Source organism: Gymnodraco acuticeps, unplaced genomic scaffold, assembly GCF_902827175.1.
Source record: "Gymnodraco acuticeps unplaced genomic scaffold, fGymAcu1.1, whole genome shotgun sequence".
Taxonomy (NCBI): domain Eukaryota; kingdom Metazoa; phylum Chordata; class Actinopteri; order Perciformes; family Bathydraconidae; genus Gymnodraco; species Gymnodraco acuticeps.
This window is the reverse complement of record NW_022989768.1, coordinates 2,915,013-2,942,890: the sequence shown is the minus strand read 5'-3', so window position 1 is coordinate 2,942,890 and position 27,878 is coordinate 2,915,013. Positions and strand designations below refer to the sequence as shown.

The window sequence follows — 27,878 nt, the reverse complement described above, 5'->3', positions numbered from 1 at the left end:
GATTGTATTTTTATTTCATGTAAAATCATAAAACAAAGAGTGTCATGAATGAGCATGACAACCATGTTCATAAAAGCACCACAGAAATGTAACAATACAAGGAGTTTAAAGTGTGTTAAAAAAAGGATATTTCCGGTGCTGGATTATTATTGAACGTGTTGTTTATGCAAAATACAGCTGTGAACACATTACAATAGTTTCACTGCAACCTCTTGTGTCTAAAAGAATAAAGTGGTTTAAAGGTCATTGAATAATAGTTTATCTGTAGTCAGCTGCTCTATCTCTGATACTGAAAGGTTAGTTGTTGTTACTGATTTCTCTGTATCTTCTCTACTGTTTCTCATTTTAATGCTTTGAGGTAGAAGATGACTTTTCCCTCGTAGGGGTCGTGGTAGTTTTCGTAGCTGATCTTTTCTGAGACCACTCTACACTGGATCTTAGCGTGCTTCGCTCCGACCAGGCTGAACCGCACAGCCACCAACGGGTTGACGTAAGAAGGCTGAAGGAAAGGAGAAAGAGACAATGCTTACCATTCATGCTCAAGTGCTTGAGTTAAGTTTTGTTGTTTCAATTTTTTAAGGACATTTACAGATGAGATAATCAAAACAACCAGCTACAGTAGCTACTGCTATAATCTAGTTAGCATAAAGAAAGGAAAAAGGGAAACAACAAAATTCCCTAAAATAATCTTTAAATAACAAATTGTAATGCCAGATTGTTAATTTATTCTGTACAATAAGTGTTATGACAACAGTTTGTGTTATTTTGGGAAGTCGTTTCAGGCTATCCGTTTCCCCTGTTTCCAGTCTTTGTGCTAAGCTAACTCTGCAAATAGGGCTACTAATTTAGTGTTTTTTTCTCCATCGTGGCCCCTCTACAACAGTTGAAACATTTACTTATGACACATGAGTGTGAAACTGTTGCCTAGAATATTTACAGAGAGAAAACAAATGTTATTTAAATATTCAGATGTGGATTTACCTGTGCCAGCCTCCCGTAGTAAGGGAAGTAAGAGGGATCCATATTTCCATTTTCAGGGTAATACTCAATTTTGGCCACATTTCCTTCCCCTTCCTAAACACACAGATACAGATTTAGTCATATTTAATGGGGCATCACCAGAGGACTACTACTCAGCCTGGGCACACTGTTGTATAATGTCTCATGTGACCCTGGAGGAGCTTTGTCATATGAGAAAATAACCCTTAGCACCGAGACTAAAATATAACAGAAGGTCTGTTTCAAACTGGGGTTGTTGAGTTTGAAAAAAATAAAACCAAACTTGAAGGTTTATATGAATAGAAATGCATTATGGGAAATGTAGGATCAAGTGTTTTTATGGCTTGGCTCACACTTGGACATAAAAGTCAGCATATCTGTGCCTCTGCTGCATTGATTATGATCTTTAATTTGTCTCTCAGGAATCCCTCCAACTTGATGGAAGTGCAATACTAAGGCCCAATCCCAAACCACGCCCTACACCCTACCCCTACACACTCCCCCTCCGTGACGGAGTGAACTCCGTGGAGTGACACTAGCAGCTCAACGAGGCTCTCTCTGGCAGAAACAGGAAATGCCGTAACTGTATGTAACAACGGTTTCAAATCAGCATCTCTTAGACAAAACATTTAAATGAATAACTAAAATAAAACTCCAAACATCTTTAATTGTGTTACTTTTTTGTAAAGCTCTTTCAGTTTTAAACCTGATGTTTATAAGCTTCTTAGTTTTTGCAACAATCTGTAAATATACACAACTTTATAATAAAATGCACACATTTATCTAGACTAAACACACACAGGTATGATCCTAAGTAAAAACAATGTGAGGTTATCATGAGGTTGTTAACATCGCAATGTATCAGTGGATGTTTGCTGGAACTACTTGTAAACAGTGTGATTCCTGACGGACACACACAGCGTTGAGACCGGTCAGGTAGAGACCGGTCTCCAGTCAGCACCGATGCAGACTCGCTGTTTGATGGCTTGATAGCCCACTCCCCCTCCACACCGCGCCACACTTTTTGGTTTGGAACAGCACTTAATGTGGCGGACCCTCTGCGCGAACAAGCAAACGGAGGGGTAGTGTGTAGGGGGCGGTTTGGGATTGGGCCTTACTCCCTCCATCTGACAGGAGGGAGCCTCATTGAGCTGCGAGTGTCACTCCACGGAGTTCACTCCGTCACGGAGGGGTAGTGACTGTGTAGGGGTAGGGCGTGGTTTGGGATTGGGCCGGGGACACACAGCGTTGAGACCGGTCAGGTAGAGACCAGTCTCCAGTCCGCACCGATGCAGACTCACTGTTTGATGGCTTGGTAGCCCGCACTCCCCCTCCACACCGCTCCACACTCGTTGGTTTGGAACAGCACTTAATGTGGCGGACCCTCCGTGCAAACGTGCAAACGTGCAAACGGAGGGGTTTGCGCGGTGTGTAGGGGTAGGGTATAGGGGGCGGTTTGGGATTGGGCCTTAATCACTGGAGTACCCCTGAAAATGAAACGTAAAACTTATGACTCTTCTTCTTTAATTTTTTAATGCGTGCTGTTAAAATCAGTATATGGAGTTGTTGCTCACCAGTACAGTGCAGTTTACATAAGGGGCAACGTCTGTGCGATTAGTAGGCAAATAGTTGATGATCTGCGGAGACAAACATTTGTACCTTTAGTCATTTTCATTAAACAAGCTTTTTTCTAATATACTGCGAGATTCAGGTTTTCCCAAAAGGGCTCAGAAAAGGTTGAATGCATTAAACTTACTCTGTTCATCTTAATGATGACACAAGGCATGGAGCAGTTGTAGCCAAAGGTTGGGTCCTCAAATCCTGAGCAGGGTCCCAGCATGCTTTGCAGGAAGGGACATGAGTACTTAGTGTGGTGAGGTCCGAGGAAGTGTTTCTGGAGGAAGTACTTTCCCTTTGTGCAGTTATAGTTGTTACACTCAAGCTGCTTGGTGTCATTGTAGGCTGAAAGAGAAAGACAGCGAGAAAGATTAAGATGTCTTGTTTGTGTTATAAATATTTTAGTATCTGTATAAAAGCTTCAACAGAGTTAATACTAACGCTCCAGGAACTCATTGAGGATTTTGGTCATCTTCATCCAGCTGGCTTTGTCTGACGTGTTGTAGGTGATTTCAATAACTTCCTCTCCATAAGTGTCCGGCCACACCATCACCCCTGAACAGAGAAACAAACAGAGAGCTCGTTATTTAAAGTTTCATTTAAGTCGTTGTCTAATTCCTTATTGATTATGTGTTACCCGGAGATGCTAGTCGGTCTTGGTAGTCCGGCGTGTACGGATCCAAGGTGTACATGAGCGTCCAGATGGCGAGGCTGAAAAGGGAGGTCATCACCGCGTAGAAGGACACATAATAGAGACTGATGTACACTGTGGAGGACAGAGGGATTTCGAAATTGTGGTTAAAAGATAATTTGACCCATTGATTTGGTGCATATCAACAAATATAGTTAGAGAAATAAATGACAATAGCAAGTACTGCAGTCAAGAAACACAAACAATATAAATATGTACAACATATGCAACGTGCTGTGTCTACGAGGCATGATGAGAGTTATATGTTCATGGCAGCATTGCGTCTCTTTTTGTCCATAACCCTTAATATTTTGTAAAATCTCCAATTTCATAGGCCTTTTCTGATTGTTATTCAGTGTGTACAAATGTACAAAGGTGAAACAAATCCTTGTATTGACAGTATACACTAGTTAAATGTGATAACACTTGTGACACAGATCAGGTTCAATTGGCAGAAGTCAAGGTGTCCTCTGTCTACAGTATATATGAGCACGTTTAATCTGATTGGGAAATCAAACACAGGGGGAAGGACTCTGACAAAAGAAAGAAATAAAGCTTATCACCACAGCGGCTTATCTCACTGTGCCCACATGCTGCAAACATACACCTCACTGTGGTGATATTGGAAGGACAGAAAATGTCAAACTGAACTGTACACACAAGTATGATGTGTGTCGCTCTTTAACTGTGGAACCCAAAACACATCAACTCAATATCTTCATAAGCTCAAGATTATTTTTACTTTGCTAGCATTTCAAAAAGCTGTAGTATTGCTATGTGCTCCTCCACTGCCCATACTATATGCACATAGAAATGGGTTTCAGTAATCCTTTCTTTCCATACTGGCCATGAAGGCCCTTCCTAATATGAAAAGTTAATTTTGTACTAAAAAGATAAATAACTTTGGTAAAAAGCTGCTTTAATTGCCTAATAAGACTGTTAAACATAAGCCTTATTATCTTACACTAAACTATATTTGCAGTTTTCCAAGATGGATAGAACAATACCATATATATTTACACAGTATTATTATATCATATTTTTTAAATATTATATTGTATTACAACATTTCAGCTGAGCTTGAAATGTAAAAACATCATTGCCGCTGTAACTGTGATACATATGACATAAATAACTCATTATAGCAGTTAACAATATTTGATTAATTTTGACATTGTCTTCAACTTGAATGACCTTCTTGTGTTTAAAGTGATATCTAGCAAAAAGGTAAAGTATTTTTTAGTCATTGTTGTTGAGAAAGATGATTGCCTAAATGTTTGGAGACATTGGTCGCCAGCTATTAAAAATGATAAAAATATGGCAAAGAGACAAGTAGGCTGTTAATGAGTGAATGACACTTATTGCCAGTGGTGAAACTACAGCGTTATAAATGATATTGCCCTGCCTTGTGTGTAATACTGAGCCATTGTGCTGTTATATTAATGGTGTTTCAGCCACTTACGGTTTATTTTTAAGGTTTATTTAATGTTGCACAAAAAAGGATAACAATGTTATAATTACCCCATTTCTCTGGTGTTCTGCCCATAAACTTCCCTTCATCTGAGTCCCAGACAAAATGGCCAAAGTCTTCACATCGTTGCCCACAAGTCCTCTTCTCCTTCAAGGCGGCCATGATGAAACTCTGTGCTGACCAGGATCCACAGCAGACCTCTCCTTTCCTTCACACTTTTTTCTCCTCTCACTTACAGTAATATGTGTTTCTCCTCTCTCCTACCTGTCCCTCCCCAAAGATTTTAAGGCACCTTTGTGCTAATGTCTTGTATTGTCCCTTGTCTCTTTCTCTTTTACAGTAATTTCAGCTAACACTCACTCCCTGGCCGCTGCTCCAGAGTGTGATGAATGAGTTATCTCTTATTCACTATTTATAAGGCCGATGAAAAGGTGGGCCTGCTTCCTGTAGGGAGGCTGAGGCGGGCCAACGAAGAAACAGGTGAAGTTCCTCCTTCAGCATGACGTCCTTCACTCCTCAGAGGAACCAGAGGATCACCTTGAACACCCAGACAGCTGGTAATAAAGACAAAAAACCAAGGTGACGCTTGCATTTGATCTGCTAATATTTCAAATGATTGACACACATGAACAAAAACAGACTGATTCTGTACAAAGTAACAAAGGAGACATATTAAGGGAAGAGCTGCTGTGTTTCACAGATAATCTATTTAACGTTTCTCAACAAAAATGTTCCCAGAGGCGAGGGTAACATCTTCAACAAACTGCCGAAAAACAAAATATTTGATTTGAGTTAGAAATGTGTATTGTGTCACAATGTTACACATGAAAATAATTTTTCAAGTGGAGGGTTAAAGAGAAAGACCAAGAGGCCGGGGAGGATACTTTCAGTGAGACCATGAACAATGTGATGGACCTTTTTAAGTAGATGTATGACACTCTTTTCTTACTGGATGGGTGTGTGTCTGAAAAGGTTTTTGCAGTGGAAGTGAATTAAGACACAGCCCGTGGAAGAGGAATCTTTTGGGCTTTTCGTTTCTAGGGAAAAGGGAACTATGGAAAGAAATATCTAGAAATAAAGGTGGCCAACCTGCACCGCATCAAATCCAAAACTCCCCAAAGTTACCGTGTTTTAAATGCAGCCAGTTTGGCTCTATTTCTGCTAATGTACATTAGAGGACTGGCAAATTAAAGTCCCTACCCTTTTCTTTAAAATGATGTCCCATTCTTGGCCTTCTGAGGTCAAAACACACACATGAACCGACTTTACCCCACACCCTTCACACATGCAGTGCACACTGAGTCTTTGCTCTTAACACAAGGACGTCTCTCAGTTATCACGGCTCCACAGGTTTACGACTCAGAGACGTAGTGCTGCAGGTCAACATTGGTATCTGTGACGTGCACAGCTCTTGACATTACTCTCGTGTGTGTTTGTTCTCACAGGTAACGTTCGTTTCTCTGACCTTGGACTGGCTGTGGAGCTTGGGCAATTATCAGTTTAAAATCAAGAGTTACGTTGGGACTCCAGGTACAGACCACGCAAAACCCAGCATACTGGTCATAGTTGCCCTCACACACCTGTGATGAGACACACACACCTAATTTATTCTGTATATGACATTAACCCTCACTGTACGGTAACTGACTGGAACTATGCAGCCATTTTACACAAAAGAGCTCAATGTTTTAATATAGCACATATATCAACATTAATTTATAGTATAAACATATACATATCTAGTTATTTTGTAAAAGGGCACTCCATATTGGGTTTTTCTTTTTTTTTTCTATATTGATTGGCTATTGGTGTATGGAACAGAGTACCATAATGCTGTGGTTTCAGGTGCATCAACTTGAGTGTTTTGGAGTAACTAGTTACAGATACGTAATTGAATACCAATACATGTTGTAGTATTTAGTTAGAGTTGCTATGAAATATATAAGTAAATTGCAGAAACCACTAGAATATTATTATGTTCCCTAAAATAGCTTTTACTTATAGTATATGTAGATTTAAGCCGTAGCAGCTGTACTGTTCATGAGGTAAGATCCACATAATTAGAATATAGCCGTAATGTTTTTATCCCAGCATTTTCATTTGAAGAGATCAGTAGTTTTAAGAAGTCATTATTAGTTTAGATTCATTTTAGATCTATTTAGCTGTTTACATTAAAAATGGACATCTTTTTGTCTAAAAAGTACTGAAACTGAGGGTCTGAGACCTCTTCATCTCACCTGCAGGTGTCATGGCTTCTGAGCTGCTGAGAGGAGAGTATGATTTCTGCTCAGAATACTCTGTAGGTTACTCCACTTTGAGGGTCAATCTGTATGAGTTCATGGCTGCTAAAGGACCATTCATAGCCCGAGGAGAAAATGTAAATATTCTGACAGGTTTTTAAGATTCTCAGTGAAACATTGAAACTTGTTTTATAGCTTATAGTTGTGTCATTCAACAGATGCAAGCATTCTTATTTATTTAACTTGATTCAAGCCATTAAAGACACCAGTTTTGCAGAGGTAGAGTGGATATTTGTTATTTATATAAAATACACTGAATTAAAGAATTAGTGTTTACAAGGTTTGTATCTTCCAGTTTTTACCAATGGAGGGCGCTGTACACTCATATACCATCGACCCTGCAGCATCATGACCAGTCACCTGCAGCCTGTAGACATTAAACACACCAGAAACTCACTTTAACCACTCTTTTTATTGTTATAATATACAGTATAAATAGTATAGTACAGCCACATTCAATGGATCCTGTATTAAAGCTGCATTATACTTATGTAAGACAGATAATTTAATAATGTATCAATAAGGTGAATACAGGAAGCTGATTGGTCCCTCTCTCTCTCCCCCTCTCTCCCTCTTGCTCCCCCTCTCTCTCTGTCTCTCTCTGTCTCTCTCTCATGCATCAGGAAAAGTTGAACTCGCCGGTACTCAGAGTCAGCTGTAAACATTTATATGAAGTTGTACCTGTTTATCATACAGATGTTTAAATTATAAGAACAATATACTTTTTTTTGCAGGTTGAGGAATCTGTTTTGATTCAACAAAGACCCCACCTTGAGAAAAACACTCAGAGGGTCTCCTCAGCTGTCTCTTCGACTTTTTATTCATTTTTACGGACACTTCATCAGGATTAAGTCAAAATGCAGCAACCTGAACCCCAGCAGACAGCTCAGCAGACAACAGAAATACTGGATCCAGCAGGTACAAACATGTCGGGTTTAATCTTCTAACCTGAACCTCAGTTACAGTTTAATCTTGTGTCAACACTATTTGTGTTCTGTTATACAATGCGTATGTTTGTTATATGTCTAGAAAACAATGAAACAGCCTTGAATACATTTAATTGACTCATTAGTTGTGTTCATTTATTAGACAATCATTGTTGCTTCTTTCTTTTTACAATCTATTTTTAATATAGTAAATGGTGCAGTATTAATGCTTTTCTGTAGTAAACATAGTTTCTCAAATTGTTTCCATGTTGACAGAATACAACATTATGATGCTCTGACATGTTATATTTCACATTATATAACAATAATAAACTCTGAAAGGAACCATTCTGCATAATCTTTACTTTTACCTTTAATAGTTTAAGTATATACTTAGCGAATAATGGCCTACTTTTGTACCATTTTGAATTCAGGACTTTTACCTTTAATAGAGTACAGATGGAGAAAATGGAATAACCCATGTTGTTGTTTTTTGTTAAGTATTTCTACCACTGATTACCACATAGTTCCTGCACATATAATAGATTATTGGTGAGTGCTTAAAAAAAAAACAAAAAAACAAAACCCTTAATTATAAAAAACAATAATAAGAACATTAAATATGATGTGATTCAGACCACACAATAGCATATAAAACAGTTTCAACACAGCCAGCTACGAGTACTTTTACTTCTGACCTATGAGTATATATTTTAAGAAAATGACTTAAATAAGATTTTGAACAAAGACCTGAAAAAGATCACTAACAGAAGAGTATAGAGAAATCATTTCAATATGTGCATGTTGTCTTGGGCAAAAGGAGGTTTGCATGTTTTGATCAGAATTAGGTTGAGAAAGGCATGTAATTTAGAGAGCTCATCTGTATAAGAGTAAAGATGTCCTCCTGTGGCCCATCCCCAGTCCACTACCTGCGTCGGAGGAAGACGGCGCTCTGGGTGACGGTGTCTCTGCTGGCTCTGGCTCTGGTGGTGCTGACAGTGGGTCTGGTCTCTGCCACGCGCACCGACAACGTGCCTGTGGCTGGATATTACTCCGGCATCACGGTGAGTCTCTTCAACTTCACAACCTCTAATTCATTGATTGATTTGGAGACGATGTGCTGTCCTTTCTGTAAACATTGTTTATTGTTTTTCAAATGACAAGAACAAACCTTGCTGCCCCTCCCCCTACCTTACTTTCCTAGACCCTTCCTTATAAAAACAATAACAACACATTACAATCATAACAACAAAAATGAATGGGTGACATCAACCTAAACACACACACAAACTAAATGCCATTCATGTCTCAAGTGTGATATTTCTAAATGAACAGATAATGTCATTTTAAGATTGTTGCTTTATGTTAGGGGCTGTGTTGTATTTTTAATCATGTACATGTCCCTCTCTCTTTGTGTCTCCAGCTGAGTTTTGGAGCGTTTTTGGGCATTGTTGGCATTCACCTGGTTGAAAACCGCCGACCTATGGTGAGTCTGTTCCTCTGTCTGTAATGTCGCTTTTGCAACAAATTTAAAATTAAACTAGGATAACAGTCATTGCATCTATTTGACACAATTATGGTCTTAGAACCGTTAACTTCATGCAATGTGTATTTCAGACTTCAGAAAAGGCCTAATTGTTCCATACACAGTTAGTAATACATGTATTAGCAACTCTTGGAACATTTCTATTTCCTTTAAAGACAGCTGGCAGCTTCGAAAGAAAAGCATGGATGACAGAAGAGGTTAACATTTGTTATGATTATTTGTTTCATGATATTCATCTTCTAAAAATTAGGCGTTGTTCCTGGAAGACAGGACATATATACACAATAAATTATGGATAATGTTACAGACTTTGTGAATTCACTAAATTGTTTTACGGGAAATTTCTCTATTATGAGCAAGAAGCAAATGCGATTACTCGATGGCGGCAGTAATGTGTTCTTGCTCCTTGTGCCCGGGTCAGAGGATGTGACTGGATTTGTGGACGGGAGAAGTGGATGTGATTGGCTCTGGGCTTCTATGACAAGAGGGAAAATTGTATTAGTATTGGTCGGTCCTGACAGGGCTGCTTTATTTCAGGGACACAGAGTACAGACACACACTGTATAGGTTAAACAACGACCAAAAGTGATTGACTCTTTCAAAATCTTAAATTTTCCAACTTGTGCTAAACAAACAAAACCAGAACACAGTTTGAGAGTTCAGACTCTACCTAAATAACTAAAACCGAATAAAAAAACAAAAACAAAATCTGCATAAACAGATTTCCAACTGGCAATAGTCAAGAGGTCGACAAAGGAAAATGCATCTTAAGAGCCAGCGGCAACCAGTATCTGGAACTGTTCCTCTGTCATTAAAGTATAGTCAGTATCACATTCGCAGGACATGAAACCCAGCATCAAGGGCTGAAGTGGACACCAGTGACACAGAAACTTTAGCAGATTGCCAGTCCTTGTTTACCAACTCTGAATTATTATGTGGTACACATCTTATGTTAAAACGTTTCCAAGTTGATGAAATTAGTTGAGACTACAGTGCAATATGGGAGTTTCTTGATGATTCATGTCTCATTTGATCCTCTGTAGGAATAATTCATTTTTTCAATAACAATTAGCATTCATCATATACTACACATTACTTTAAATGTTTGTTAAGAAATAAGGGAGGGAAAAATAAAAATAAACCAAAGATTCAGTTAAAGTTCCAGGAAATAATGTAGTTTTTACTAGGATTTTAGAATACTTTAAGAGGAGCTTTGATGGAAATGTATCAGGTAAATGAATCTTCTAATGAGAATGTGTAAGGTTTACTTAGTCCCGCCCTAAAAGGTGCAACAAAGCTAACACGAGACTCAGGAAGATGTCTGTCAATGAGTCATTACAAGTCCACACTGTCCTAAAAAGAGGTCTATTCAACCGTATTAACTCATAACCCCCCTCACAACGGTTGTAGTTTATTTTTTCCATTCCCCCCCCAGTATATCTTACTAAATGTTGTTTCAACATGAACATGACTTTGAGGATGGGGATTGATTCTTCACTATTTCGTTGACCTTAAAGTATTCCAAGTGAAAGATAACATTAGCGGCTCTATTCTGCTCCAATAGTTTTTATCTAGTTTACACTTTAGACTACACTAACAGTAGGACTAGTAACTCTAACCAAACTTTTAACCTAGGATAGTTCACCAAACACAATTTCTTTGGATTTGTGCTTTCCATAAAAGCTCTTTTTGCCAACTTGAATACACAGAATACAAAGCATTAGGCATTCATCTTAATTTGATAAGAGGAGTGAAGCAGGTAGGACCCAAACGCAGATAACACTTGATAATACCTTTATTTCAAGGGCTCTTATCTAACATCTCACATGGACCAACAAAACACTCCACGGTGAACTAGGTCGCAAACAAAAGACGAACCAACACTGAACACAGGAAGAGACAAGACTAAATACAGGGAGGGGTAATCACAAGACGAGAAACAGCCGGGCAGGGGAGGAGACACACAAGGGCCACAGGTGAACACAATCAGACAACTAGACACACCAGGGAAACTAACGACAGGAGGAAAAACACATGGAAAAGGACCAGACAAAATACCAGGAGAAAAACGTGACAAGGAGAACAGCAAAACACCCAAACCTAGACATAAAAAACGTAACATGACATGAATATCGTGACAGAACCCCCCCTCAAGGGACGGATACTAGACATCGCTAAACACCCAAAAAAAAAATCAGGGTGGGTGGAGGGGGTCCGGAGGACGGGCCTTGACTGACAGCCTAGGGCACGGCAGAGGACCAGGAAGGGGTCTCGGGCAGACGGCCCGGGAGCAAGGCAGAGTTCGAGGAGGGGCGAAGACCACAGCGGGCGAACCCAGGAGACCGGGCACTAGGGCGAAGGCAGCGGCAGGAAGAGTCAGGGGGCCGGGTCTGAGGGTGAGGACCGCGGCCGGGAAAGTCAGGGGGCCGGGCTCGAGGGCGAAGACCGCGGCACTCAGGGGGCCGGGATCGAGTGCGAAGACCGGACAGCTCCGGAGGCCGGGCAGGAGCCGGTGTCGATCGGACAGGATCCGGAGCCGGTGGGACAGGTGTCGGCAAGATCCCCCACGGAAGAGGACACAGGGCCGGCAGGACCCCCGGCAGGAGAGCAGTCGGCGGAACCTCCAACGGCACAGGACATAGGGTTGGCAGGACCCCAGGCAGAAAAGTAGTCTGCGGGACCTCCGACGGCACAGGACACAGGGTTGGCAGGACCCCCGGTAGGAGAGTAGTCGGTGGAACCTCCAACGGCACAGGACACAGGGTTGGCAGGACCCCCGGCAGAAGAGTAGTCTGCGGGACCTCCAACGGCACAGGACACAGGGTTGGCAGGACCCCCGGCAGAACAGTAGTCGGCAGGGCCTCCAACGGCACAGGACACAGGGTTGGCAGGACCCCCGGCAGAAGAGTAGTCGGCGGGGCCTCCAATGGCACAGGACATAGGGTTGGCAGGACCCCCGGCAGAAGAGTAGTCTGCGGGACCTCCAACGGCACAGGACACGGAGTTGGCAGGACCCCCGGCAGAAGAGTAGTCTGCAGGACCTCCAACGGCACAGGACATGGAGTTGGCAGGACCCCCAGCGGAACCTCCAACAGCACTTGAGTAGGGACTCGAGAGAGAGGGCTTGAGAGGGAACTCGAGAGGAAACTTGAGAGTTGACTGGAGAGATGACTTGAGAGAGAACTCGAGAGGGAACTCGAGAGGGAACTCGAGAGGGAACTCGAGAGAGGGCTCGAGAGGGGACCTGAGAGGGAACTCGAGAGGGGACTCGAGAGGAGACTTGAGAGGGAACTCGAGAGGGGACCTGAGAGGAGACTCGAGAGGGGACACGAGAGGAAACTCGAGAGGAAACTTGAGAGGGGACTTGAGAGGGGACTTGAGAGGGAATTTGAGAAGGGACTTGAGAGAGGACTTGAGAGGGGACTAGAGAGAGAACTCGAGAGAGGGCTTGAGAGGGAACTCGAGAGAGGGCTTGAGAAGGGACTTGAGAGGGAACTTGTGTCGGTCGGTACGCCGACAGGACACGGGGAGCTGGCGTCGGCTGGAGAACCAACAAGAGACGAGGTGCTGGAGTCGGCCGGTACGCCGACAGGCCTCGGGGAGCTGGCGTTGGCCGGTACGCCGACAGGACTCGGGGAGCTGGCGTTGGCCGGTACGCCGACAGGACTCGGGGAGCTGGCGTCGGCTGGAGAGCCAACAGGAGACGAGGTGCTGGAGTCGGCCGGTACGCCGACAGGACTCAGGGAGCTGGTGTTGGCTGGAGAGCCAACAGGAGACGAGGTGCTGGAGTCGGCCGGTACACCAACAGGACTCGGGGAGCTGGCGTCGGCCGGTAAGCCAGTCCTGGAGCCGAAACTGGAGTCTGGACCATGGCTGCTGGGGCCGGTACTGAAGCCGGAACCATGGCTGCTGGGGCCAGAACTGGGACCGGAATCATGGCTCTTGGGGCTCGGGCTGCTAGTCTGGACTTGCGACTCCTTCTCTTAGAAGCCGCCTGAATGCTCTGTGGACCTCCAAAAGCCAGACGAGTTCCAGAAAACGACTCCTGGACAGGAGCAGGAACTGGGGCAGAAGCACGGGTTGACTCCAGACGGAACCCACCGAGGCGTATGGTGTAAGGTTGGGAATTGGGAGGCAGGGAGCTAGTATGCCTGGGGCTAGCAGGCCGGGAATCACACACCGAGAGGATATTTGAAATCCAGCCAGGTAAGAATTTCACCAAACCTGGTTTCTCCATAGCCGTCTGGCGTGCCTCTGCCAACACAGCCTCTCGCTGCTGAACTCCGGACGCTCCCTTCCATCGATCCGAGCAGTTAGCCAAAAAAAAGGAAAAATTCACTAATTCCGGCTCGAACGGATCTGCTGGGCCCATTTCACGGTTGGTTCGTTCTGATACGAGGAGTGAAGCAGGTAGGACCCAAACGCAGATAACACTTGATAATACCTTTATTTCAAGGGCTCTTATCTAACATCTCACATGGACCAACAAAACACTCCACGGTGAACTAGGTCATAGTGTTGTCACGATACCAACATTTTGGTTTCGATACCGATACCAAGTCAAGAATTGCGATTCCGATTCTTTTTCGATACTTTTCTTAAAAAAAGGGAAACAGTCTTAAATGTAATTATTGTGCTTTATTTCACACCAGAACCAGAACCATAACACAAACTTTTAAACAATGAGAACAATAAACAAAATAAATGACAATAATTCATATTAAATTAAATCATCTCAAACAACATTTTTGTTTTATAAAATATAATTTTTTTTATATTTTATTAACATGTAATAGTACAGTCATATAAATAATTATTGACTAAATGTATATTGCAGATGTTAGCCACATTGGTAAGTTAGCTAAAAAGATAGCCATATTAGACAGTTATCATTGCCATTAATTGCCTCGTCAAACTACGAAAACGTTCGTTTGTCACAAAATAAATTACACTTATTTGACTTAGATTTGAGGGCATGGGCTTGAGCATGATGTAATTATGTTATCTATCACAGGGGTTCCTAACCCCCGGTCCGCGGACCGGTACCGGGCCGCGGAGGTGTTACTCCCGGGCCGCGAAATAGCTATGAGTTTATCGTAATATTTGCAGAATTATAAATATATATAAATATTTTATCATAATATTTTTTTTAAAAGTGTTTAATGTTCGCACCTATAGCCTACCAGTCATATTATTTCATCCAGTAGCCTAGTTAATCTTTCGCCAGATAACTGTTGAAAATGGCTTTTATGATGTTCCGAGGGATTCGGCGGCTCAGCATGGTCTCAACCTCTTGTGTGCACGAGAAAGTTACCGGTGTGCCAAGTAGGAAGAGGAGCGCACAGGAGACAACCGTTTAATTGCAGACTGTTATGTTTATGTGGGGAAATGGCAGTGCATACATTATTTGAGATATATTTCAAACTCAGACTTCATTTTAAGGACATGTCGGCCAGGGGTGTAGAGCTATATGTTTATTTTATTAGCTTTTCTTTTTAATGACTGATTTTAAATGCCATTTTCTTAATGTCTTTCATTTTTTTGTAAAGCACTTTGAATTGCCTTGTGTTGAAAAATGCTATATAAATAAACTTGCCTTGCCTTTGTTTAAGCACCGGATTGACAAAACAGGAGAGTAGACCAGTCTGCCTTGATCTATGAATTCATGTCCGGGACTCACGGTATCTGCTGCCCGCAGCTGTTTTATAGAAGGAAAACCTCCTTCACTTCATGAAATGGCTGCAGGCAGCATCAGGAGGCAGCGGGACGTGTAACTCCGCTTCTGAGAAGTGCAGCACCAGCGCGCCGAGAGCTGTGCCTTTTTACGCACCGCCTTCGCTGTGTTTACCTTCATCAGAACAGCAAGTGACTGCAGGCTGCTACGTGTTAGCCACACACACACACCTCTACACACATCTCTACACACATCGAACTGCCCGATTACTCCCCCTTTTATTAGTTTTATGAAGGAGATGTCCAGTCGCCAAGGCGCATGATGTGTGCTTATGTGTGTGTGTGTGTGTGTGTGTGTGTGTGTGTGTGTGTGTGTGTGTGTGTGTGTGTGTGTGTGTGTGTGTGTGTGTGTGTGTGTGTGCTCCGCTCAGCTCTGTGTTTGTGTCTGTCTGACATCGGTATTTGTTTTCAAATGACCATGAACAGTAATTTACACACATCTGGCTAACTCCATAGGTAGCCTATATGCGGGTGTTCCCAAAATAAATTAGTTTAATCTTAATCTCGATGTAGTGCTAAATGCTGTCGGACGTGCACCGGAACGAACGTCACTATCATAATATCTTCTGAAAACAAATGCCAGTGTCAGTCAGTCAGTCAGTCAGTCAGTCAGTCAGTCAGTCAGTCAGTCAGTCAGTCAGTCAGTCAGACACACACACACACACACACACACACACACACACACACACACACACACACACACACACACACACACACACACACACACACACACACACACACACACACACACACACACACACACACACACACACACACACACACCTCCTTCATAATGCGCCTTCACCTCGTTTTCCCATCACTGGATTATCCGTAAATCATACAAACAAAACCAAAACGTTGATTTATCTGTTTTCCCGTGTTAGTTTAAAAACTGATTAACGTCGGTTTTTTTGGTTTTCCGTTTTTCCGAAAAACCAAAAAACGACACCAGTTCTTTTTTAAACGTTGTTAATATGTTTTGGATGCATTGTTCTATTATTTGTTCAGGCTGTTACATACAATTAGCCTCTGTTGCTACCTGCTGGTGAGTAAATATTCAAATCAGTTAAAATTGACAACCGGTCCGCGATTTTTTTTTTAATGTAGCCTATCTGCCGGTCCTTGGCACAATAAAGGTTGGGAACCCCTAATCTATCACATTCGCTAACCTGTTTGTCTTTAAATTCTTTAAACAGCTCTGGATTCCGGTCGGCGGGTGCTTAGCCAAGTCTGATGTGTTGGCTCCCTTGGTTTGCAGGGATCTAAAACATTTCTCACAGACAGGCCTCGTGGTGTCCGTATTTGCCCTCACTGTCAGAGATATAGCTCAAATACTTCAAAATTTCGCTTCTGGCGTCTTTTTTGTCAACAAGCCGAGGCGCAGCGGTAGTTGCACTCCCACTTGCAGCCATGCTTCTCGTTTTCTCCATAGCTCCATCCTCTAGCTGCCAGGCTAGAAACATGTTTATTTCTGCTGTAAAGTTGGGTATTTTAACATGGGCGTCTATGGGAATTGCTCCTTTTTGCATCCATCCCCTGTCGGCCACTAGATGAACTGCAGTTTGTGGCACTTCCTTCTGGGCTTCCCGGCTCTGCGCTATGAAGCGCTGATTGGCTGTGGGTGGGCCAGACGTGCATGTGGGTGGGCCCAGGCCCACCCGGGCCCACCCACAGCTACGCCACTGATCTGAACCTTCTTCTCAATAATTTCCTTACAGACATTTTTGAGCCATTTTAGAGACACTTTTCATGCTTATAACAACACAGAGAAAGAAAAATATCGTCTTGGCAGGATAGAGGTGTAAACCCATCACCATGACTGGTATATCAGCGTGAGTTGTGAATGTTTCATGTGGCGTGCAGGGTGTCCTTGTCTTACGTTACGCTACAGTGTACTGAATACTCCTGAACAGATACACTCCTTATAGCTGTTTAGTGGAGAGGCAGAGTCTAGTTCAAAATAAAGCATCATAATGACAGGTTATGTTGTTATGTTTAGGAATATGTTCTGCAGGCTCTCACTCCTTCTTGCTGTTGTTCAGTTCTTGCATTGTGAGCTGTAAATGTGAGAGGGGAAGACATTTACTACCAGCTGTCTCTGTCTGCCTCTCCGGCATAGCTCCCAGGTCTGTGCTTTAAACTTTAATGGTGAGATCGTTGCCACGCCAGCTCCGGTCTACGGTGTCTCTTATGAGGCGCATGTGGCACAATGTCCCTCTCACACAGGTGTCTTCTTCCCATCCTGTGTCCGAGGCTCAGCGCTGAAACACGAGCGCCGGCTGGCAGAGCGAGGCTGCTCATTAAAGAAGAACCAACCACACCGACATTAATGCCCCGACATCTGAGAGCTCTTCTTTTACTTCCTGCATCTCAAAGGCCTTCTCTCCCCTGATGTCACAAAGCGGCAGATGGAGGGCTTGATGTTGTTTAAACTGTAAACACTCAGAGGAGTGACAACTTGAAATACTGCAGCCAGAGATTACAAGAATGAACAACTTTAAATCTCTGCCTTCTGTGGAAGTGGACTACAATAGCTTAAAATGTATTTGTTAAGCACCTTTGATACAGTCTAAAGGATAAACTAGTGCACAGCAAAACTAAATAACAATTAAAATATATATTAAAATGATAATAAAACAAAGAAAAACCTACAAAATAGTACTATCGTCAAATATCTACGAAACGCCTGTGCCATTTCTTTTTTAATGTATCTGGTTTTTTTTAGGATAAATGCTTGTTAGTGGTTTTAAGTTACCATGAAATAATTCGCATACAGACCAAATGTGTGGTTTGTGGTCAAAACCAAGCTAAAGATGTAGTCATGGGGTAATAAAATATGGTAGACAGTGAGAAAATAAAAAATAAAGACATATATCACCTGTATTGTTCCACAAATTAATATTTAACCATAGTCTAGTTGGGATTCTTTGCTTAGTGGGAAACTTTGTCTCTGACATTGTGCTCTAATCACAAATAACCCAAAAGACCCGTCCTCTTGATGAAGGTGAGGTGTGGTGCAGGTTAAACATGTGCTCCACTGACATGTGTTATTTTGTCTAGTGTTGTCCTCCAACATGTTTAAAAGGATTTTAGAGATCCTGTCTGTAAACTCTCCTCCTTTCTGCTGCTCCTAAAACACAGAGATGCATTTATGACCAAATGCTCCATGTAGCTCGCGTTCTGCCGTCCTCTTGGTCACCTTCAGGGAGCAGAACGGTGAACCTTTGAAGAGCCGTATTTTACCCAACTAGTTTCTTATTACCGTTGTGTCCAGCTGAGGTGTGATTGGTCACTGGACCACTGAACAGGGAAGGAGACCTTGCAGCGGTCAGCGACTTTAGTTGCATTACCTGATAGATATCTTAACTGAAGCCATAAAACTCCTCTCGCCTCTTCATCACTGATGGATCTCCTACTCTATAACTAAAACATCTTTGTCTTCTATTGATATTTCCCTCTGTGGTTACACTGGACATTTTTATAACAACGCTTCAATTAAATCACCTGAATCTTAACATTTAAGGCGAGACACGGCAGGCAAAAACATCGTTTTTCAAGTACTGGTCAATTTTGAGATTTTGTGCTATTTTGATTCCATAACATGTTTTCTTTCAGGCTTTTGGAAGGAAAACGTACAAAATACACATTTAAGTGTTTATTTTACTATAGTTTGTCTATTTGCGTCTGTAGATTTCTCCTAAATTCACCAAAAGTTAGCATTCTAACGTAACATAAAGTACCGCGACCGCTGTGTGCACCATGTCAACAGAGGTATCGCTGGAAAGCTGTGTCTCTCCTGCACAATCTCATCGGATCCAAATATGGTCATTTCCTTTGTATCAGCAACCAATCGTGAAAGCACAAAGGGGTCTTAAACCAAGAAACGAAATCTCATTGGCTGGTGTCAATTTCTGACAACGTGATTCGTTCAAGATGCGTCACGTGGTGTGCTAAAACACTTCCTGGTTAGCTTTCAGCTAGAAATTGAAATCTCAAAATGCCAAAAGAACGGCGAAAAAAACGTTCACAGAGCAGACGACAACAATTGTCACTTGCACGAAGCAAGGTTATATAAAAAAAAATGACCCTGAACATGAAATACCTTCACGGAGTGCGTCGATGCGCAAGCTGTCATCCAGAGAACAGGAGGGTTTAGCTAGCGCCTCACTGCAATCTTTAAAGGTCGTTTTCTCAAAATAAGTTTTTTCTCCTACTCTGAGTTCGAAATTTCAACTTCAGTTGCACGTAGATACACCAAACCTTCCAGTTATATTCCTATCAATATTATGAAGGCTTTTACAGAAGGGTTTGTTCATATATCATTCATAGCCTGAATTATACAACATTGTATACCTAAAAACATGGCGAAAATGGATATTTTAGGGCTGTTGACAGTATTTTCTGATTTATGGAATGATAAAAAGAGATATCCAATATCCCTTCTGTAAAAGCCTTAGATACTAATATGACTACAAAATGAAACAATAATTTTGAATCTGGCTATATCCAAAGTTCAGATTTCGATTCCTGAAATGTGTTAAAATATGTGCATATTTAATGAGATAATGGATAATTTGCATATTTAAACATGCTATTTCAGAAAACTTGTAATACAAAAGACAATTGCCTTATTGTAAGTAACTGGAGAAATTTCTAGCTGATACCTTTAAGTTAAAAAAATTACCCTATTCACCTGGGGTGTCTCGCCTTAAGAAGATTATTAACAGGTCTCAGCTCATTATTTCTCTGTCTGTCCCACAATGTTACTGTTTTGGTTCACTCTCACGGCTCTTATAGCTTTGTTTTCAGCATTGGTGATAAAGAAATGACAAAACTGTTCTGAAATCCACTATTACTTCTCTGCACCAAGCAGCAGACAGACACAGTGAACATACTGTAGTGGAACATTTAGTAACTAAAGAGTGAGACATTTCCATTGGGAGTTTACAAGGACCAAAACACTGAGTTAAAAAAATAGTTGGACTGACGTTCATCAGGTGGACACACACACATCTAATGAATTGCTAATGTTGCTTTATTACTTCGGAATTTGTAAAAAAGCAACTGTTTGCTAACAATGTTGCAATATTCACTGACAATGTGTATTCATATATTAGTGTTAAAATAACACTGTATTCATCCTGAGGGAAGTTGCAGAAGTTGCAATAAAGAATGCAAATCCAAAATATGCACAATGCTAAAATCAGGTTAAACGTGTTTCTGCTGCTCCTACATGAACTTCAGTTCCAACACTGTAAAGTAAAACATATTCATGACGAGTAAAAGTACCATTGAACATTCTACTGATCTAAAATCACAGAAATGATAACTAAGTATCACAAAGTAGCAGTAGCACTAAATGATCAAATGATACCTCCTAGCTGAGCCAATGTTTCAGTACTTGAGTAAATGTACTTCACATGACCACTTCCTTCTGAATATTTCCTCACTTAAAGACTCCTGAGAGAGACAACCCTCTACAGTGTGGCTGTGAGTGTTAATCTTTCACAGCTTCTGATTCTTCTCCCTGCCTCAGTTGTGTCAGGGGAGATTCAGGTTTGGACGGCAGAGTGTGTGTCGAGGTGTTTTATGGGCTGGCAGCTGGTGCTAAGGTAATGGGAAGTAATGCAGTTGTCAGGCTCTATTGTCTCTGCTGCTGGCCTCATCTCCCGCTCGCAGCCCATAAAAGCAGAGTCATTTAAACCGCTAATGAAGTGGAGAGTCTGGGCTAGAGGCAGATAAAACCCACCCTGAGAAAAGCTTATTTCCTCAACCCAGCTCTTATTTCACTCTGTTCAGGGAAATTCATTTTTAATATTACCTTTTTCCAAATCCGTTCCACGCCTTCTACAGTGAGCGTTTACACTTGAGACGATTAAGAGCATGTTGGAGAATTCAGGTTAATCATCTGGTTCTCACAAATTATCATTTCATATTAAAGAAGATCATCAGCTGTTTAATGGTTCAAATTCATTATTATTACTTTCAGAATAACTGAAGATTTTAAATGGTATCACAATTCGAGAAATGCCCACAGACATATCATTGTAGGATTGTTAGATATACTGTACATTATAAAACAAACTAATCTCATTTTGGGGAGAAAGTGCTGTATCTCGTCTCTCTCTTTAGTGTGTATAATCTCCTGCCTGAGTACAGCAGGCTTCGTCCTGCAGGAGCGATTGAACAGACATCAGACAATGCTCAGTGATAAAGTTCATGATCAGGCATCTGTGATCAGCCAGCTGTGTGTGTGTGTGTGTGTGTGTGTGTGTGTGTGTGTGTGTGGTGTGTGTGTGTGTGTGTGTGTGTGTGTGTGTGTGTGTGTGTGTGTGTGTGTGTGTGTGTGTACGTGTGTGTACTAAATTAAAAGTGCTCTTTCTTACAGTAATAGCTACATGGAATCACAGGTGTGTGTCACAGATTTGAGGCTGTTCAGATTGTTGGGCCTAATTTACAGAAGTGTGTGTGTGTGTGTGTGTGTGTGTGTGTGTGTGTGTGTGTGTGTGTGTGTGTGTGTGTGTGTGTGTGTGTGTGTGTGTGTGTGTGTGTGTGTGTGTGTATCAGATTGGGAGAATGAAATTGACCTTGCTGGTACAAAAGGCCGTCTCCCTGTCCTGTGCTCATAAATTACCCACAAAGCACCTCTACTTTGGCAGAGCAAGAAGCCGTACATTTCTTTTATCGTCCGAAAGCCCAGACGCTGCAGACGACCAATCAGGACACACATGCAGAAAGCTTACATAAATATGTGTGTGTGTGTGTGTGTATGTGTGTCTGTGTGTGTGTGTGTGTGTGTGTGTGTGTGTGTGTGTGTGTGTGTGTGTGTGTGTGTGTGTGTGTGTGTGTGTGTGTGTGTGTGTGTGTGTGTGTACTTTTATAAAATAACATTTATATGTATTAATAAATCAGATTTCATAAGGAAAGAACACTCAAGAAAATGAAAATAAACTATGATGAGAAAAAGTTATACAACATGCAACATCTTATTTTCATATGTACCTATTGATAATGTTTGCTCATTATGAATGCTCATTCTTTTATTTTGAAATCCGTAAATGTTTCTTTCAATTCCATATTGTTGTATATTCAACACAACCAACATGTACTGTACTGACTCTGATGAAACTCATTTGAGCTCTCCATCTTTGTTCCCAAATAACTTCTCCTGATTCTCCCCTCTTCATATCTTATAGCTGGTGGCAGCGATCATATTCATCAGTATCGGAGTTGTTGCCTCTTTCTTCTGTGCCATTGTGGACGGAATCATCGCGTCAGAGTTCATTGTAAGTAAGTAATAAGTAAGTAAGTAATAGAGGAATGTACCCGCCTAAACTGAAAAGAAAGAAATACAACAAATATATGCCAAATCCACACATCAAGATGAACAGAGAGAAGCCTGCAGAAACACATGCTGAAACCGGCACACACACATCAGAGAGATCTTACCAACACGACACCACACTGACCTCAGGGTTAGTCAGACAGTTGCCACGGAAACATTCAGCAGAACAGGGCTGATTAAATGTATCCAAAAGTTACCCACATTTTCCCACAGCACTCCTGAATTAAAGGTCACCTATTATGCAAAATCCACTTTTCATGTCTTTTATACATAAACATGTGTCCCCTCTGTGTAAAGAGAATCTGAAGGTTTCAGGAAAAAGATTCTCTCACTTTTTGTCCTGATCCATTTATATACAAACCTGTCTGAAAATGAGCTGATCAGACTTTGGCCACTTTGTGATGTCATAACGATTTTTTGGGTTGTGTAACCATTAGCCAATCACCAACCAAGGTATCTTATCACCTGAATCTCCTCCTAGAGCACCATTGTGTTCTTTTAACCAGATATCTCTCAGAGGGGCGTGGGGAGGGGCTCCTTATTTTCATCTAAAGTAACAGACAGAGAATCAGCACTTTTGAAACAGGGCTGAAACAGAGGGGATTATGGGACGCTACAATGCATGATCTGTTTGGTATTTCGAGCCAAACACTTCAGATACATGTTTTGTAAATATCTGGGAACTATATTATATTGATAAACATTATAATTGGGGAACTTTAAGTAAAACAACTTTCATTGTCATCGTCTCATTTGTCCCACTGCAAATGTGTTACATAATGCCAGCATTTAGTTATTTCTTTTCATATGAGGGAGTTTTAATTACTCCAGAACATTTTATCTATTACTTCAACATCATTTGTTTCCCCAATGCCATCAGTCAGGAGACCATTTCAAACTGACTAGATCTTAAATAATTCCCAGACTAAATGAATGTGTTCGAAATGTTGACATTTTATGGGAATGAGCGGGAAATGCAGAGGTCAAAAAGCTCCATCTTAGATTTCTCTCTGAACCCCTCAGTTTGTCCCATCACCCTGCACTTTATTGAGCATCTTAATGACTGTGGACCAGAGAATTACAAAAAGCTGGCACAGTCACTGATATTGATCAACAGTGCTATCAAACCCACTGCAGATATATTTTTTCCGTGCTCGTGGGACAGTAAAAGTCATATTTATCGCACCTTCAAGCTTTGGACAATGAAAAAAGATTATATTACTGTTCAAATTATATAAAGCCAGTGAGGTTTAATGCTGTAGGCCAGGGTCTGTGGGGGGGTGCAGCTGAGGGCTCTGACACATGTTGTAAACTCTCACTGCTGCAGTCACACAGAAACTACACGAGGACGGACAGAGTAACACAAACCAGGGTTCTGGCTAAATGTGCATCATGGAAGCCTTTAAACTTGGGAGATGTGCTCTAAAAAAGTACAGAAAAAACATTGAAGTCACAGTGTGTTTCTACTGATGATATGTGCTTCTAATGTTTTTGTATTTTCCACACACAGGACACAAGACTCTTGCAGGAGGACATGTGTGACTTTTACGCCAGCGAAGCGGCTTACACCTACGACAACTACTACACTGAGGTGATTTATACACTGCACACACACTAAGTTCATCACCTGCCATTGTCTGGTTTTTAAAAACATACCATTATCTCACAATTAACAATCTGAGTACCTAACCTCTCCTCACCTACTGTGTGTTTTCCTTATTATTTACTTATATATTCTTCTCTCTAAAATAATGTGTAAAAGATGCTTGAAATGCATTTTAAGCTGACTATATTCTGCAGCCTTTTGGTGCCCACCAAAAACATTCACCAAGTGTCTAGTGGCATCTAGTGGTCTCATAAGGTCACTGCACTGAAATGAGACGTATCAAATAAAAAGCAATTCAAAGTTCTGGAAATAATTGTTATCATACATTGAATAAAAAGGTTTCTAAAAAAGGATTAACTCATAAATCCTCTGACGATGCAGGTGACGTGTCCTTCCTTTGACAAAGCGTGTAAACTGAAGCTGAGGAGCAACACATGCTACTGTTGCTACCTGTACAACTGTGCCAGGTGAGACACACCGCGTGTGTGTGTGTGTGTGCGTGTGTGTGCGTGTGTGTGCGTGTGTGTGCGTGTGTGTGTGTGTGTGTGTGTGTGTGCGTGTGTGTGTGTGTGTGTGTGCGTGCGTGTGTGTGTGTGACTCTTACTATTCAGGGTGTCCTCCACAGCGAACATGTTTGACTATTTCTTCCAACTGTAATGTTATAATAATATTGTGATCATACAGTAGAGAGAGCAGTTAAAACCACATCCTAGATTTCAATGCTGAGACACTTATAGTCTCTGGAAGTTTAAAATAAATGGGAACATGCCATGGACATTGCGAGGAATTCTCATAGGGCAAAACAAATTCTCCTGTGACAATCCCCTCTGTATATTAAGAACACCTGCTTAGTGATCTATAACAAGAACAACATCCTTACCACGTTAAGATCTGAGTCCTGCTCTCTGCCTCTTGCAGCACGGAGTTCCACAACCAGTACTACGAGTTCACGGGGGTCAACAGCTGCTGGGACGTGATCCACCTGCAGCGCTTGCTCTGGACCGCCGTGGTGCTCAACGTCTTCTGCCTGTTCCTGGGCATCATCACCGCCGCCGTGCTCGGGGCGTACAAGGACTTGGTGAGCAGGAGAGGAGAGAGAGAGCTTCTTTACAGCAGAGACAAGGAGTCAAAACATAGTACTCTTTGAAGTGAAGGGCAAATAAAATGATCAGAAAGAACTTCTAAATGCAAGAGAAAAGCAGGTCAACATGTATTATTTATCCTGGAATCTTCATTTCTTTTTCTTTTGTGTTTAACTTTTTAATTTGTTACTTTACCAAGGCTCTTTTTTTAAATACTAATATTATGTGTTAAGTCAGAATCAGAATCAAGTTTATTTACATATACAAGGGATTTGCTTTGGTATCTGGTGGTGTGAACATAAACAATCTAAAAAGTAAGTTGCAAAGTAGGTACAAAAAAAAAATAATATATTTTTAAGAAACAATTTAGGATTAAAAAAGGATGCTAAAGACAAGTATTTATACCAAATGTAAATATACAAATAACCTTAAAACCTAAAAGCTACAAAACTAAAACACTTAGGACAATGAGTATATGTGGCAAGTGTGCAGATATCTCTTTGTTTCACTGCTTCCCTCGGTTCAATTTCATCAGTAAATGCAGTTTATGATGTTTCAGAGACATGGATATCTCTGATCTTATTTAATTTAATTGAATGGTCCTGGTGTTAGGATAGATGTCCATACAGAACATTGAGCAGCAATCATAGTTCATTACTTCCTTTATAATGTGTGCGTTTCATGAGAAACTGGTGCACACTCACTCACGTTTTCCTTTGAGCTTCATTTGATAATTTCTCATCCAAATCCTTTTTATTGTTTCCTGCAGCAGAAGCCCACTCCTCAGACGGCTACCAGCCCCACACCACCCCCCAACATCCTTTACAACCCCACGCAGCACATGCTCACCTACGCTGGCTACTGCCCATCGGGACAGACTCTGCCCGCTTACCCCAACTATCCAATCCCCATGCAGGTAATGGCCCAGAAATAACCATTGTAGGTCCTTTTTGTTTACAGAAGGTATAATACAAATTAAATTCAAATAGGCTGCTTCAGTTCAAGGTTTTCTGTGCATGCTGGCTCAGTCTCACTGTGACGTGTTAATACAACTGAGCCATTGTTGATGTTATTATTGCTTTTCCTATGACATTTCTGACAAAAAAGGCAGAAGTACTTTTCTTTATTATATCAGACTCACAATTAGAAACAGGTTTATTACCTGGTAGGTTGACACGTACGAGGAATTTGATTTGGTATTGTGGTACATACATAAAAGTAAAACAAAAATGTAAAACAGAGATAGCAAACTATTTTAAGAAAACTATAATAACATATATAGCTGTGGATTTAATCACCTTAAATCCACAGATACAATTTCATTTATTTATATCATGGTGATTTTGTCTGAAATTAGTCCCACAGATGTATTGATTACTTATATGTCAGTGTCAAACTACACAAAGAATAAAAGCCACACCTCACATTAAAATGAATTTGGTTATCTTTGGCTCTACTTCCACATACACTGTAGCGATGCAGGCTACCACTCCCTGTGTTCCCCTCTCCCACAGCACAACAGCAGCTATCAGCCCCCTGCCACTCCTCAGATGGTCCCTGAGGGGGGGAATGCCTCCACCCCCTGCCCGTCTGAGGAGAACCAGAGCCAGCCCCCCTCTCAGACCCCCAACCAGCCCCAGCCTCAGGGGGGCACCCAGGAACCAGGGTGCTACATGCTGACCCCCAACGCTCCGGTCCTCTACGGCTCCGCCTACAACCCCTTTGAAAAACCCCCACCTTACGCCTGCTGAGCCCCCAGCCCAACACCTGGGGCCTGTTGGAGGAAATATATCTAGACCTTGTCGGACTGAAAGTAGCACACGACATTTCATAGATGACCTTGGAGAGCAAACAGTGGGCTTCACTCTGTACTGATACATGTTTCTGTGTTCGCACTGAGGAGATGGCTATGAAGTGTGATTATACAGACATTATTAAGATATTTCATGTGTTTTAAGGGAACTGTTTGGGATAGAAACTAATTTGCTTTCTTGAATAGTGTAATAAGATTGGTACACATTTTTATAGGTGAAATTAATCTTTAGCTTCAAAGTCAAACTGCTAACGGTGGCTAAGTCTGGATATAATGGAGAAAATCCCCCAAACAACACCTTTAAACCTCACCAACAATTTTATTTTTATCTTGTTAGCTTCATCTTTACAAAAACGTTATTGTAAATTGGTGATGTGCTTTTATTGGGGAAGTTGGTGAAATCAAATAAAAACAAAAAGTCACACTTCTTTAAGCCTAGAGCTCCCATGCTAACCTGTTTCATATGAATAATCGTATCGTCGTACACTTGGATCTGATCTTGCTAACTTGTGTAGATTGGACTACAGGTCTTATTGTGTATCGTCTCACTTAACTACTGTATTAGTCATTCAAAAGGCTTTCTTGAACTGGAGAGTAAATGTTGACACTGACGTTGCTGTTATTTATGTTTTGTGTGAATTGTGTAATGTGCACTTTTAAAGTCAGTATAATGTATTTATTATTGATGATGCATGATGTTAAACTGCTGTAGGATGGGATCATGTAGCTGCTATAAATACATAATGTAT

At 41.4% G+C, this 27,878-nt stretch overlaps 2 protein-coding genes across 2 annotated transcripts; one reads left to right on the top strand and one right to left on the bottom strand.

Moving 5' to 3' along the window:
* Nucleotides 1-87: 87 nt before the first annotated feature.
* Nucleotides 88-4,940, bottom strand: LOC117548276 (potassium-transporting ATPase subunit beta-like). The gene is made up of 7 exons (XM_034219439.1): nucleotides 4,829-4,940; nucleotides 3,254-3,382; nucleotides 3,058-3,171; nucleotides 2,756-2,961; nucleotides 2,574-2,636; nucleotides 982-1,074; nucleotides 88-499 (listed from the first exon to the last, which is right to left on the bottom strand). Exons 1-7 carry the CDS (start codon nucleotides 4,938-4,940, stop codon nucleotides 341-343), a joined length of 876 nt encoding a protein of 291 aa, XP_034075330.1. The 3' UTR covers nucleotides 88-340.
* A 1,338-nt stretch (nucleotides 4,941-6,278) lies between these two features.
* On the top strand, nucleotides 6,279-27,815 carry LOC117548268 (transmembrane protein 255B). The gene is made up of 10 exons (XM_034219429.1): nucleotides 6,279-6,308; nucleotides 7,813-7,996; nucleotides 8,926-9,068; nucleotides 9,428-9,490; nucleotides 22,480-22,569; nucleotides 24,139-24,219; nucleotides 24,616-24,701; nucleotides 25,153-25,312; nucleotides 26,086-26,232; nucleotides 26,831-27,815. The coding sequence occupies exons 2-10, from the start codon at nucleotides 7,936-7,938 to the stop codon at nucleotides 27,065-27,067; spliced, it is 1,068 nt and encodes a 355-aa protein (XP_034075320.1). The 5' UTR covers nucleotides 6,279-6,308; nucleotides 7,813-7,935; the 3' UTR covers nucleotides 27,068-27,815.
* Nucleotides 27,816-27,878: the final 63 nt, after the last annotated feature.

Excerpts from the sequence above, each read along its gene's own strand:
- LOC117548276 (XM_034219439.1), bottom strand. The coding sequence starts at position 4,940 with ATGGCCGCCTTGAAGGAGAAGAGGACTTGTGGGCAACGATGTGAAGAC. Across the intron at positions 1,075-2,573 it reads ATGTAAACTGCACTGTACTG|GAAGGGGAAGGAAATGTGGC; the intron begins GTGAGCAACAAC and ends CTGTGTGTTTAG. Across the intron at positions 500-981 it reads ACTACGGGAGGCTGGCACAG|CCTTCTTACGTCAACCCGTT; the intron begins GTAAATCCACAT and ends CCTTTCCTTCAG.
- LOC117548268 (XM_034219429.1), top strand. The coding sequence starts at position 7,936 with ATGCAGCAACCTGAACCCCAGCAGACAGCTCAGCAGACAACAGAAATA. Across the intron at positions 22,570-24,138 it reads TCATCGCGTCAGAGTTCATT|GACACAAGACTCTTGCAGGA; the intron begins GTAAGTAAGTAA and ends TTCCACACACAG. Across the intron at positions 24,220-24,615 it reads ACGACAACTACTACACTGAG|GTGACGTGTCCTTCCTTTGA; the intron begins GTGATTTATACA and ends CTGACGATGCAG.